General features: G+C 31.6%; 1 protein-coding gene across 2 annotated transcripts in view; it reads right to left on the bottom strand.

Moving 5' to 3' along the window:
* The window catches only part of LOC145239753 (arginine kinase Oct f 2-like), a 56,069-nt gene that overhangs the window by 18,781 nt on the left and 22,103 nt on the right, over positions 1-15,185 (bottom strand). Inside the window, exon 1 of one of the 2 annotated variants that reach the window (XM_080103161.1) lies at positions 10,242-11,223. The exons of the other annotated variant lie outside the window; for it this stretch is intronic. Coding sequence (XP_079959287.1) covers positions 10,242-10,548 — 307 coding nt within the window. The 5' untranslated portion in view covers positions 10,549-11,223. Of the gene's footprint in view, positions 1-10,241; positions 11,224-15,185 lie in introns of those variants that run through there. 2 annotated transcript variants of the gene reach the window in all.

Genomic DNA, 15,185 nt, shown 5'->3' on the forward strand with positions numbered 1-15,185 from the left:
ATTAAATCCCCACCCCACCCCATGGTGTGCTTTTCTTTTCTTGCTTTATTTCTTTTTCATCTAATTTCAAATTTTCCACGGAAGATTTGTACGTCATGTGAGAAGGCAGTTTGCTTGGTGAAGCAAGCCGTCGTTTATGCTGTAGCCTACGCGCGTGCGCTGCAGCACAAAAGAGCAAGGACCAAGGTTTCATTAAAAAAAAAAAAAAAAAAAAAAAACGTTTTAAACTTCGGACTTTACAGGTAAATTTCTAAAAAAACAGTTCTTTTTTGTTGTTTTAAATTTGAATATATTATTTATTGAACTTTTCTCTTCAATTTATGATATATAAGACTTTGGTACATAAATTAATTATTTACTTTTTAATAGACATTTCAAAATGGGAGGCGTGAATTATTCGACACCCTGTCTTTCCAAGCTTATAACTCCTCGAAAAATGTAATTCAAGTCCTAATTTTTTTTTCAATTAAAGGAGCAAGGACCAAGGTTCCATTAAAAAAAAAAAATAAAAACAAATAACGTGGTTTAAAAAAAAGGTTTTAAACTTAAAACTTTACAGGTAAAATTCTAAAAAAAACACTACTTGTTTTTTTGTTTTAAATTTGAATATATTATTTATTGACCTTTTCTCTTCAATTTGTGAGTAAATTAATTATTTACTTTTTAATAGAAACTTGAAAATGGGGGGGGGCGTGAATTAAAAAAAAAAAAAAAAAAAAGTTATATATTCGGTTTATTGGAAAGAACATAAAATTTCACATTGACCCTGAAAATATCGTAAAAAATAGAATCAATAGAAAAATTTTGATAGATTTTTAAAGTTTAAAAATTGAAAAATATTGAGTTCGGAAAATTCATTAAAAAAAAAATATTTCTATTACTTTTAAAACAACTTTAATAGTTTATTTTGGAAGTATAATCCATAAAGAAAATAAATAATCCACTTATAACAGAAATTACGAGATTTTTATATTTTATTTGCAGTTTCGTGTTAGGGGTGTCAAAATTTCCTACAAAAATTCTGATAACCTCGCGTAGCGTAAACGGAGGCTGCAAAATGGTGGAAAGTAGTTCGTGGGTTCAGGGGTTAATACCATGCAAACGGTAAATTTGCCCCAAGTTTGCCTATCAGATTCGTTGTCAGCGACCTCAATTACCTACAAAAACAAATTAGTGGTCGGTGTTCTGTTGTAGCGTACCTGGATATTTACCAAAAAAACTTGTTGAAAAATATTATGCAAAAACAAATAATAAAATGAAAAAAAAAATCGTACTTACACCTAACAGTTATACCGGTAATCAACCTTTTTTTGCAGATAAATTATAAAAAAAAAAGATTCTTGTTGATAATTATAAAATAAAAAATACTACAATAAATTAAATAAACATATTTGTTTTTTAAAAGGTAGGTTTCTTGTTATTTGAAAATTTTCAGTTTTTTTGTGTTTTTTGTTTTGTTTTTTTTCCTTAGCCTGCGTCTGTTACGCCGCTCGGCTGTCACCGACGATGCTGGTCTCGCCCGATCCGGGCTTGATGGGAAATCACGAGGATCCGGGTCAAATTATGCAAGAGTAAATAGTTATAACGACATAGACTTCAGAGGCTTTTTTCGCAATGTTCCTGATAATTTTTTGTTACAAGCTACGATGCTCTATTTTCACACACAAAAAAATAATTTAATGCATTTTTTTTTTTTAAAGCATTTAAAGCTATAACTTTAGTAAAGGTGTTAATTGTCTACACAAAATATTTTCAGTCAGATCTAAAAATAATGGGTTCATTATATTCCGTGATCATTAATTAATAAATATTGAAATATTGTTCAAATAATTAAAAAAAATTTTTTAATTAAACAGTTCAAAGAATTATGTATATTTTTTAATTCAACGGTTCAAACCATTAGACTTTTTTTGTCAATTCTAATTTTAAACAGTTCAAATAATTAGAATATTTTTTAAAAAATCATACAGTTCCAAGAGATTAGTTTAACCCGAAAAATTCTGTTATTTTAAGAATAAATTAAAAAATTTTTGGGTTTGTATTACCGTACACATAGATTCGAAAAAGTTGTCAAAAAACAAATATATAACAAATAAATGTTATCAAAGGAAAGATAAGTTACTTTTCTACCTAACTGGATATATTTTTCGTGTTTTTATTCAATGTAACATGTTTATTCAGCTCGAAAATCATACAGTGTTTACCGATGTATTGGAAAATTCAAAATGGCGCCCGACACTCTCTTTAACACGGTAAGTTCAGGAAAAGATGTTATAAATAATAAACTAGACAAAATACTGTTAGAAATTCGCTCATTATATGTTACCGTGACATAAGTTGACATATATTCGGTGTTTTTAATAGTATTTTGTCTAGTTTATTATTTATAACACCTTTTCCCAAACTTGCCATGTTAAAGAGAGTGTCGGGCGCCATTTTGAATTTTCCAATACATCGGTAAACACTGCATGTTTTTCGATCTGAATAAACATGTTACATTGAATAAAAACAAAAAAATACATCCAGTTAGGTAGAAAAGTAACTTATCTTGCTTTTGATAACATTTATTTGTTATATATTTGTTTTTTGACAACTTTTTCGAATCTGTGTACAGTAATACAAACCTAAAATCTTTTTAGAAAAATAAAAAGTTCAAAAATTAGAATTTTTAAAAAATTAAACAGTTAAAGAATTATATATATATTTTTTAAATTCAACGGTTCAATCAATTAGACTTTTTTTTTACAATTAAAACATTAAACAGTTCCATGAGGTTAGTTACTTCTAAGGCACCGCCAAAACAGGGGGGGGGGGAAGTACTTTTTGACGGACCGTCTTTTTAAAAAATCTACCAAAAATCAGTTAATTATCCAATCAATACGAAATTTTCAGCGATTATTAACTGTACTTATTTTTCATAAACGATATATATATATATATATATATATATAATTTTGCTTACACCCCTTCGTTTTGAGGGGGTTCCAAATATGCTTAAATAATCATCTGAAATTGAATAAAACATATTGTCTTGTTATAAGGGACAGGATTATAGTAAAAAAAAAAAAAAAAAAAAAAAAAACAGCCTTGTTTGCATACCTTATTTTGACGTCTGAATTCAATGCTTTAGTTTGAAGAATCGATACAAAAAAAAAAAACGATTTTGATCCCGTTTGAAAACGTTTGCCGCCTTTCGACTACAGTGGACCAAACGCGCTGAAATAATTTTTTTTTATTCTGCTTTAACCCCCCCCCCCATTTGGGGAGCCTGACCCCAACACACATACATATTAAAAACCAAACTGATACAAATGGTCACCCAAATGTTGAAAGGGTTAATTTTTTTGCCTCGACACCGGTTAAAGTGGATGACGTAACACACCTTTACCCAAACTCAGAACGAGGCTGGATCATCGGACCCCATTATCTTCTCCTCTCCCATTGAATTTGGGCCAAAGAGGACAAGTCTTATTTATGACCCCCCCCCCCCCTCCAAACGTACATTCACATTTACTTGCATCCCCACTCAGGCAGGCGCAGAATAAACTTAGTCCTCCAAAAAGAAAAACTTTGAACTTTGAACAGATAATTACCTAAGCCAAGAATTTCTCCGTCATTGATCGTGACCATAAAAAGCTATGCTTATATATATATATATATATATGGCCATTCGGAATCTTTACTCGTTGCCAAAAAGAGGTAACTATTTTACTAGTTGAACATTTTTTTACAATTACTCGAATGTTTTTAAGAAAAATTATAATATCGTCGCGTTTTATATTTTTATTATTAATGTTATTGTTATAAACTTTGTTCAGATTAAATAAAATAGTGCTTATTAAAATAGTTGACAGATTTTTTTTGTGGGGTTTAAGCAAAAACAACAGTACTTATTTAAAAAATAATAATATATCCCAAAATTCATCGAAAAGAAAATTGTTTATTGTTGTATTGTATGTAATTTTAGGGGAAATTGCATTTTACGTAAATGTGAACATCTTGAAGATTGTAAATACAGGGAGCACTTATCTCCCTTTATAGCGATAGACTTTTTTTTTTTTTTTTACTAAAAGCACAAAAGCAGTTGTTTTACTCATTTTTGGCTCTATTAATATTTCCATGAAAATTTTTAAGTACTGTTGTTTTTGCTTAAAACCACACATTCAAATCATCGATTTTAGTTCATATTATTTCCATTATTCTCATCATTCTCTTAAAATGGAGCTTCAAACTTTAAAGCAAAAGATGCAAAAATACAAGAAGATATTAATCGCTGCCAACACCCACAACAGGACAACTTTTCTGCTTAAATGTATACAAGAAAAAATATTTACATATTTTCCAGGATTATATTTCTAATGTCCTTCATTTGTGATCGTAGGTTGAAAATGGGGAAATGGTTTAATATTGGTTCACGGCAGGACCGGTGTCTGTATTTTTTTTCTGTTCCTTTATTGGTTTATACAATTTCCATTACGATCATCATAAGGGTCTAAACATAAGATTTTCGGTATTATGCAGAATATGGGATGTGTTAAAATAACATTATTTAGAAACCCATTCTTAACATGACTAGTGGAGAGGGCGTTTTTTTAACTATTCTGTACTTTCACTTTACAATTTAATAAACATTGCATCCATGTTTACTTTTTCAGGCGATTACGCGTTTTTTTTGTTTTTTTTACCTTTCCTGTCGGACTTAGGGTTAGTGATAAAACAATAGTAAATAAGATCGAATGCTTAAACAGAATGTCAAACAAATGTGTATATGCGATAAAGATTTATTTGAAATATTATTACATAGGGCACCATTTTAAGTTCAGATATATTTAGTATTGTGCATGAGCACGTAATCCGAAGAAAAACACGTTTGAAATGTCTATAAATATAGAGCGCCATTTTGTTAAAAAAAAAAAAAAAAAAAAAACAGGAAAAAAATTTGACAGCGTTTTATATAAAAATAGCTTATTTTAGTAGTATTTGCACATTTTAAACCTGATTTTTTTTTTAGATTACGTGCGTAATAACTAAATAGATGTTAAATTTAAATAGTTTCATAAAAACAAAATATTGCCTATACACAATCATTTGATCACATTGTGTTTTAATCTCATTATTTACCCCCCCCCTCCAGGCTATCTTCAAACTTTAGAGTGGCCCAAAAATGAGGAATCATTTTACGTTACATTTATTTACGTAATTGATCCTTCACTATAAATTGTAAAACAATTATTTTCGTATTCTTTCAGCAAGTTTTTTTTCAGGATGCTCATACATAATCGCTGATTGTGTATAAGCGATTATGATAATCGCCTAAAAGTTTTTGCAGACACGGCTGAGAGTAACTGAAGGCGTGTTAATCTACAAATTTACTCATTTTTCAAACTTCAGAAATTTAATTTTAAAAATTAAGCAAAATTAAATTTTTAAATCTCTGAGTGTCCCTTATTTACTTGTCTCCCAATGAGATAAAGACAAAAGATCAAATTTTATCGTGAAGGTAAGACAAAAAATGTAATTTCATCTCGGCTTTCTATTTCATTCAATGTGTGTGTGTGTGTGTGTGTGTTTTTTTTTTTTTTTGAATCCTTGTTTAAAAAAGTATTTTATTTAATTAAAAAGAACATGGAATATAAGTATAAATATGGATAAATTCATAACAATGAACAATGGAAGTACACATTGAATAGTATTTTTTATAGGTAAGTGATTTTTTGGAATTTATATATTTTTATAATCGAAGTAAGTAAAATTTCGTTGATTTTCTTTAAATCTTTTTTTTTTTTTTTTTTTAAAGAAAACCGATTTAAAAAAAAAACAAATATTGCATAATTTGCTATTAAACCTGTTATTTTTTTTAATTTGGTGTTTGCCCCTTTAATTGAAAACAAAAATTAAGGTTTGAATTACATTTTTCAAGTAGTTATATACTTCGAAAGATAGTAAGTTGATTTATTCAAGTTCATATACGGCATTCTTAATGGCGGCTTCTGATACACCCAGCCAAAGTATGCACTTTTTCACTTAAAACTTGATGCTTATTTCTATTCAATATCACTTGAAAACTGTAGAGTTTGATTTTTTTTAATGTAGAAAAGCTATAATAAAAGTGTAAAGTTTTTTTCATTTTTGAATAAGGAGTAAGATTAGAATTCAGTGGCCGACTGGCCGGGTGAAGTGGATCATCCTGCGTTCGAATCTAGCACGAGAATGGTATACAAACTTCAAAGCTGCATAATTTCCATTCCCAACTAAAACGGGTTTGTATTACTGTACACATAGATTCGAAAAAGTTGTCAAAAACAAATATAGAACAAATAAATGTTATCAAAGGCAAGATAAGTTACTTTTCTACCTAACTGGATATATTTTTTGTGTTTTTATTCAGTGTAACATGTTTATTCAGCTCGAAAAACATGTAGTGTTTACCGATGTATTGGAAAATTCAAAATGGCAGCCGACTCTCTCTCGGAGAGGATACGTTTGGGAAAAGGTATTATAAATAATAAACTAGACAAAATACTGTTAGAAATTCGCTCAATATATGTTACCGTGACATAAGTTGACATGTATTCGGTTGTTTTCTAACAGTATTTTGTCTAGTTTATTATTTATAATACCTTTTCCCACACGTATCCCCTCTGAGAGAGAGTCGGCTGCCATTTTGAATTTTCCAATACATCGGTAAACACTGCATGTTTTTCGAGCTGAATAAACATGTTACACTGAATAAAAACACAAAAAATATATCCAGTGGCAGTTAGGTAGAAAAGTAACTTATCTTGCCTTTGATAACATTTATTTGTTCTATATTTGTTTTTTGATAACTTTTTCGAATCTGTGTACAGTAATACAAACCCACCAAAACTCCGAATTGAAGGAGTTTTGTTTTTATTTATTTTATACAAGTCACCCCTTATCAAGGACCTGAATGCCAATCGAGGATAAGGATTAATGAATGTACGGTGGTCAACAATGGAACTTCGTTAATCAATGGAAACTTGAAGACGACCATATTGTAGTTAGCTAGAAAGCAGGCCAGCGCCGCCAGCGGAACAAAGTACCACAGACGGTCAGTTCTAGGAAAGATTTGTTCATGAAATCTGCGTTTAGATTTAGGCACAAATAATTGGAGAAATCGTAGATAGTGGTTGTAGAAGATGAGTGATTCTTGGAAAAGTTTAGCGAGAGGGGGGCATCTCAGACGAGTATTGTTATTGAATATTCTAGGTATGACTGTATTATTAGTTCATTTTTACGTTTCACTGTGACGACTATGTGTAATACTGATTTTTTTTTTAATAGGATTTAATGTATGCAAAAAGTAACTTCACCTAACATACATGTGTTGAAAAAATACTTCATGCTTTTCTTTAATAAGTTTGAAATTTTTTACCATAGGTGACAATTCACGTAGGTATATATTTTTAAGATACCTCATAAAAGTTCATACATTTTAATTAGCGACGAACAAAATGGAAGGGTTGGTTCAGGTTTGTTTTGACGGAGTCTCTTTTTTAAAATCTACCAAAAAATCAGGTAATTATCTAATCAATGTGAACTTTTCACCGATTAAGTGAAGAATTAACGTTATAAAGGTGTATTGTTTTTTCAAAATCTCTCTCCGAGATATATATATATATATATATATATATATATATATATATATACACATACACAAACACACCTAAATACGCCCTCATTATAGAAAAAGCTATTTTTAATGATAAACTGCAAGGTTTTTATCTTTCTGGAAAAAATAAGTTGTTCGGAAAGAATACCTTTTAATTAAACCAAATTTTTTTTCTTGGTCTATTGGTCGTCGGTAATTTTAATGCTATTTTCTTCGAGTGCTGTGGTGTGATCTCATTTACTAGCCTGAGCAGAGCACATTTCCACCTTCACGCGTGCAGAAAGATGTCAGATGTAAAAAAAAAACTACCTCCCCAAATTGTCCATTTCAGTATTTCACCCCGTTTTAACCTCTTTGTTTTAAAAAGTATTGATATTTATGAAATTAAATTGTATTTCGACTAAAAAAAATAATAAAAAAAAACATACGGACGTCGAATTCAATGACCTTTACCCTATATATTCACCGCGCACGCTGCATGACGTCAAGAGATGTATTACGTCATAAAGCCATTACCATTTCTTTGACGTAAATATAAGAAATGTCTTAAAAAATGGTTGATGTCGTCATCCATTAAACACTGACCCAAGGTGTCACAAGTAGTCTAGTTAAATATTAAAAATTAGTATAGTAGTAGTAGTAATAATAATAATAATAATAATAATAATAATATGCCAGAAAAATGACCTTGGAAATCATTATCCGAGACTTTACTCCACTTGACCTTTAAATTGTACTATTTGAAAAAAGAAAAAAAAAAAAAAAAAAATGTTAAAAAATTGCGAATGTCTCCGCACAGAAATTGAGTTATTTGTAGGAGATAAATTTTAAAAGGTAAAAAGACAAAAAATTAATTGGTAAAATTTTACTTAATTATTTCGTAAAAAACCAAACGAAATAACAATTACAATTTTTACTTAATGTACTTAAATTATGAAAATTTTTAGACTGCTAAAATAAGTTATTTTTTTTATTTTATTTTTATTTTTGTAAGTGGTTTTGAGAAAGTAAAATTTTATTTTTTTTAAAGAAATCAACCAAAGTTTCATTTTTGACAGAACGGTGGTAAAAGAAAGCTTTCAATGGAAATTTTTTTTTTTTTTTTAGCTATTTTCTTTTAAAAAGAAAAAAGGAAACTTTCATTTTCGCCACATCCACAAAACCTTTCAGTCTCCCCGAATGGGTGAGGAGGGGATGGCAAAGTGAACACTGAGAAGGAGGGGCTGTGTGAAAGAAGAAATGGGATTTATTTAGACAATGAATTTGCAGAGGAAATTCAGAAAATGTCGATTAAAACAAACGCACACAGATATGCTAACTGTCAGAAAAATAAAATCAGAAATGGCTTGTTAAAAATTAAAACGCTTCGAAAAGAACAAAAACGCTACTTAAAAATATCGACATTAATTCAACCCTACTTTTTGCCTTTCACTAACAGCAATTTAGTTGTTTTTTTTTGTACAATCCGATTCGTGCTGCAATAATAACGTTATTATTTAAAACTCCATTTAACATGACGATGGGAGAGCATTTTTTATTTTTTTTATAACTATTATGCACTTTCACCTAACAATTTAACAAAAAAGATATACAAAATAGGCGACACGAAGTCGGCAGCAAACGGTGTCAGATAAAATATTCGCATTATACTTACTTTTTGCATAAAATAAATAAAATGTTATTGTTTCATTGTTTTGAATTTTTTTTACTATTATAAAAAATGTAATTATAAATCCAATGAAACTACTCTATGGATTAAGTAGAATTAATGAAATGTGGGTTTATTCAAAATATATACACGCGAAATATACACACATTTGTGATAACTAATGGAGTTTGTATTAAATAACCAGAAAAAAGTTATGTCGTAAAATAAAAAAATGTTATTTCAAAGTATATAAAAGAACTATTTTTGTATTTTTTTCTAGAAGAAACATGGAATTGCTATTGAAAGACCGTTAAAAAAAGTTTCAGAATTTGCGATGAGTCTTTACTCTTTATCTGAGTAATATTCTCATCTGAATCGTTATATTGGCAACTTTTGTTAGTCGCAGATTTCAGAATCTAAAAAAAAAAAAAAAAATCTGCACCAAGGTAGCGTGGAGGTTAAAGCGGCAGAAACGTCGTGAATATAAAACGCAGATGAAAATATTAATAAAAATGCTAATCACGAGTTTTTTTTTTTTTTTTAATATTATGGTGAGATGGTCCCGTTTTTTCTTTCTTTGGTGGGAGAAAAAGGAATGATATTATCATGAACAAACGAATGAATTCATTTTTAGGGATTGGTTATTTAATTCTGGAATGCTGTATCATTAAAATACAAAAATGGAATGCTGTATCATTAAAATACAAAAATCTTTCTCAAGAAACCCTCACCCTTTACCTTCTTCTCGGATCTTGATCGCCCATACTGAAATAATCGCCATAATTTACATAATTTTTTTTTTAAGATGGATTCGTTTAAGAACCTTTTTTTTAATGTAGAATAAAACGGCATATTTTAGGGGGGGGGTTACTACAGATGAGAAGGGCAGACTGCTAATACCAATTTCACGAGGAGTTAGATCATAGATTGGATTTATTATGGAGCTATTTATTTTCTTACCGGAACGAATACAATCTGCTAGGGTTCCTCCAAATTTGGACTTTAGGCCCTTCAACTTTTCATACCTAGCAGGCGTTAAATGTTTTTTTAGCAATGATTTGCTAGTGATGGCTTCTTGTAAATTTTTCCAGAGCTCTTCACAATCAGACATTTTGCTTGTTTTAAATGAATGACAGTTAGTGTAAGTCCTTTCCTTTGTGATGGAGAAAATTGGTGATCTGATAATGGACGTCTCTTGAATTCGACTACCACACGGCACGATTTGGAAAAGGCTTTTAACCGAAAACGTCATAGGAAATGGACGCATTTGGTTGGTTGATGCGATTAATCGGACACTTTTGATTGGTTAACTTGATCACAGACTCTAAGTTGATTGGTCAGTTGAACTACTGTCGGTGTTTCTTTTTCTTTCTTTTTCTCTTTTGAAATGTTTTTGCAATAAAAAAACACTTTTACTAATCTCTTATACGCAAGCCTTATTTTCTTTTGATATTAATTAATCCACTAACTTGTGTTTTCTACAACTGCCTCATCCAGTGTCTTGCTTGATCTTCAAGTTGTTCTCAAGGACATCCTCTCTTTTCAATACAACTTGAAGAAAAAGCAAGTGAAAGATAATTCCTATTTTAGTCACGTAAATTAGTTATAGTCAAATGTGTAAACATTATGTACCTATGCCTCCCCACGGGACAGAGTTAGACACCAGGGTCGTTTTTTAACGTGGAGAAAAGGTACAAAAATAAAAAATTGTCTCAGTCGTGAAGGATTTCTCCTCCACCGAAAGAGAACAAAAACATTATGTACATAAACCATGTTTTAACGTGTTAATTTCGAATAATAATATTGTAGTATCGGCGTCGAGAAGGATGGAAAAATTGAGACCCCCCCCTCTCCCACTGGATGCGTGCAGCGTGCGAAGAGGACTGGGGGGGGGGGGTTATTGCTATTTAAATTCCAGTGATAATCAATGCCAGCCAGCGCGGAACTGTTTTTGCGATCATGCAAATTAATTTGCAAAGGTAATTGAAAGGGGGAAAGGGGTGCAGAGATGGGGAGACTTGTCATTCAGACCCAAGGAATACCAACGGTTGTTGTCAGTGAGTAATCTCTGCCTGTACTCACACTAAGAGTTTTTCTTCACGAAAAAAAAAAAAAAAAAAAAAAGTACAAATAATAATAAAGCTCAGAAACTCTGAGGGTATTAGTATCTTGTCACCGTTCACACTTCACTTGTTTAATGAAAGCTTTAGATTGAGACAAAGTGCTAAGAATGTCATTAAAAGGTGAATGATAAGAGAAATGGAATGATGCAAATTTATAAGAGGGTGCCTAATTCTGGCTTAGTAAAATTCTTGTAGAAATATGATTATCAACCAATTTCCAAGTTAAAGTATATATTTAATAATATACTAAACCACCAGTTACGTGTTAGGTCAGTCTTGTTACATTATTAAGTATATAATTCCTTAACTTTGGTTTGGAAAAAGCAGCAGCAGGCATTTACGGCTTTTGATGCTGCTTTCGACCACACATCCTATTTACAATGCCTCCCCACGGGATAGAGTTAGACACCAGGGTCGTTTTTTTTAATGTGGAGAAAAGGAACAAAAATAAAAATTGTCTCCGTCGTGAAGATCCAGCTTTCGTCACCCACCATTATCTTTTATGACGTTAGACTGCTTTGACAAACAAAATAAATAACAAAAATAACAAATGTATAGGCATTAAAAAAACCCATTTTTTTTTCATCCCAAATATGGCATATTCAATATGTCATATGGGGATAATACTGTCTAACAGGAAACTATGGGGAGTTGAGCAGCGAGATATCTGTTCACTGTTCAGTGTTCACAGTACGCTTAAACTTTTGCAGTTTAATACAGTCAGCTAAATAGGAAACAAGGCGGGAATTCCAAAGTAGTCCGAAGGCTTTCTGGCTCAATAGTGAAGGTGTGGAAGTTTGCTGCTTGTGGGGAGTATGCACGTCGAGGAGGCGCAAGTGCTATGAGTTCATAACATTCCATAAAAGTACCTGTATGTGACATTGCGGTGATGATGAGCCACCGAGCCAGGTTTTAGCCGGGGCCTATTAGATTTGAGACTTTTGGACGTTTTTGTCAGTAGTTTAATTTAATAATTTTCGTTTTTAATTATATTAGAAATTTAAAAAAAAAAAAAAAAAAAATTCAATGCTCTGAGCGAACTTTAGTTAGATATGCAGCTTATATTCCCCCCCCCCCCTTAAGTCTTTGTGTCCTTCTAAAAAGAAAGAAAGCAAGTTTTATTTACTTCTCTCCCGGGTCAAGTTTTATGGTACTCAGTTTGAACAAACGAAACTCTCCCAGTAGTGGACCTTGTTTATGTTTACTTTCTGACAACTTTGTGACTTCATTTGGTGCTTATTCAGATTGGCAAAGAAAATATAGAAAAGTCTGTATGATGTATGTACCGGTCGGTCACGGAACGAGGATGAATTTGATCAAGTAGTTTAAAAAAAAAAATTTTTTTTCTTTTATTATTCGAGCAAATCAAATTTTATGACAGAGCAAGTTGTAGTGTTTTCGTCGGTCATGATTAAATTCGATGAAATAAAAAAAAAAAAAGGGGGGGGCACTCAAATCGAAGCTGAGAGGTCGAAAATCAACCTTCTGTTAAAACAGATTAATATAGTAAAATCGTAAAAATTCGTAAATTTTTATTTTCTTATGAAAATAAATTAAACTACTTGATCGATTTACGTAATTTTTGGAATATGACATCTTCGTTCTGTAACGAGTTCGTACATCATACAGATATTTATGCATTTTCTTTACTTTTAATTACCGCCATAAGTGCCAATGTGAATAAGTACCCTTTTCCTATAAACTCTCGCTTACCCCTTATTTTTTCTTTTGGTATTCTCATTTCCATCAATAATTACCTAGCACTGGCCAGGATATTTTTGCCTGCTTCAAGATTGCCCCCACACGCACATTAAAATCGACCTTGTATCACATTTGTTTTAGTGGGGTAGCAAATAAATACATTCATTTTCATCAGCGATGTTTTCGGAAGAATTGCTGTTTTCCGATTCCGCTATTGTATGTGAAGATTTTTAACTCTCTGCACCAGTACAGTGCACCAGTGCACCACTAGTGCACCACTGCACCACTAGTGCACCACTGCACCACCACTATTCAACTGTCAATCAATCGACTTCGTTAATTTTTATCCTCGAGTGGTTTTACTCCCTGATAGATCATTAGTTGAAAAATAAATAAATAAATAAATAAATACTAGTTTTGTTCTGTTTCCGGGTTGATCGGCGATCTAGTAAAGAAATTTTTGTCTTCATCCGTTGTCCCTTTTTGAAGAGTTGGGTGTTCTCCGACATTAAAAACAGACCTTGTAATCTATCTCTGCCTTCGTTGGAGGCAAATAAATAAAGGATCTTCTGACCGAGGATAGAACACTGAGAACATACACTACACTTTAATCATAACCTGAAGACCGAGAAATAAGCTGGAAGCAACCCCTTTTAAACATGCTTCCATTTGTACCTATTATATACTTTAACCTTACAATTGAATAAAAAACAAAGCTTTAATTAAACTTGGAAATACGATTTAAAAAAATAGCGCGGATCAGCACCATAAAAATTGCCTTAGTCATGAGGGATTTTTGCTTCACTGACCGAGGACAGGAAAGATGAAGTATAGTATCAGAACAGATACTACACTTTGCTCTTAGCCAAAAGGCCAAGTGCATTTTTCAATAAATATTTGATTACTGATAAATAAAATTTCCGTTGTAAAAAGAAATTAAATAAAAAGTAAAAACGAAACTAAATACAATGGCTAAAGAAGATTGCGTGTGCGTTCTTCACTGTGATATCTTTTTTTTTTTTTTTTGTAAGAATAGGTTTTTCTTGATTAAAAAAATCTATATTACTGGGTGGACGCGGGGGAGGAAAAATCTATAAAATTATCGAAACGACAATTTGTTTAATCGTAATGAATGAAATAGTACATAAAATAGTTATATATTATTGCCTTCTTTCTATTTTTCTATGTAACTCTAGATAAGCCCCTACCTCAAAAAGCAAAGTGTTCTCCCTCACAGATATTCTTTGTCTCCCTCTTTCTTGTCTGGTTATATCCGCTGTCTCTTTACCTCCCCCTCACTTTCTCTTTCTCTCTCTCTCTCTCTCTCCTTCTCTCTGTACCATACCTCTCCTTCTTTTCTGTACCTCTTCTTCCCTATCTCTCACTAATTCTCATTCTCTCGTTACATCTCCCTGTCCCGCTCTTTTTCTCTTTATCTTCGCCTCTCTCTTTTAACTATTCCCCCTTCTCTCTGTACCCCCGACCCCTTTCTCTCGCTAATTCTCCTCCTCTCTTTACTCTTTGTAACTCCTTCTTCCGCCCTCTTCTTATACCTCTCTACCCACATTCACTCACATCATCCATTTCTAGATGTCCTTTCTTTTCCCGTCCGATGCGTTTTTCTTCTTCAATGTTCCCTTTTTGTATGTCTCCTTTTTTAACCTCCATAACGAGAATTCCTCTTCAATTATTATTTAAGCTATCAGACAATAGCTTGTTTGTCTGTGTTTCTCGTCCTTTCGTAAATTTGACAAATACAATTGAATTATTTTATTAATTGAATTTTTAGCGAAATAAAAAATAAAATAAAGAACTAAAATAAACGTAAAAAAAAAAAAAAAAATTCAATTGTCAACACAGCTCGTTGTTTCGACTGTATTTTTGGGAGCGCCCGCCCGCCTCTCAAGAAAAAGTTCATCTCCATAAGACAATGTGTTTCGTGAAATACACAATAAATTTTATTTTTTTTATTATTATTAATGGTAGAAATGAAAATCTTACACTGCAGCCACGTCTTCTGTAGATGTGCAAAATGCCTGGAGATGCATGCAGGCCAACGCGTTTACCCTCTGAGCCAGTT

Source organism: Euprymna scolopes, chromosome 19, assembly GCF_053919585.1.
Source record: "Euprymna scolopes isolate OS-2025 chromosome 19, ASM5391958v1, whole genome shotgun sequence".
In the NCBI taxonomy this organism is placed as follows: domain Eukaryota; kingdom Metazoa; phylum Mollusca; class Cephalopoda; order Sepiida; family Sepiolidae; genus Euprymna; species Euprymna scolopes.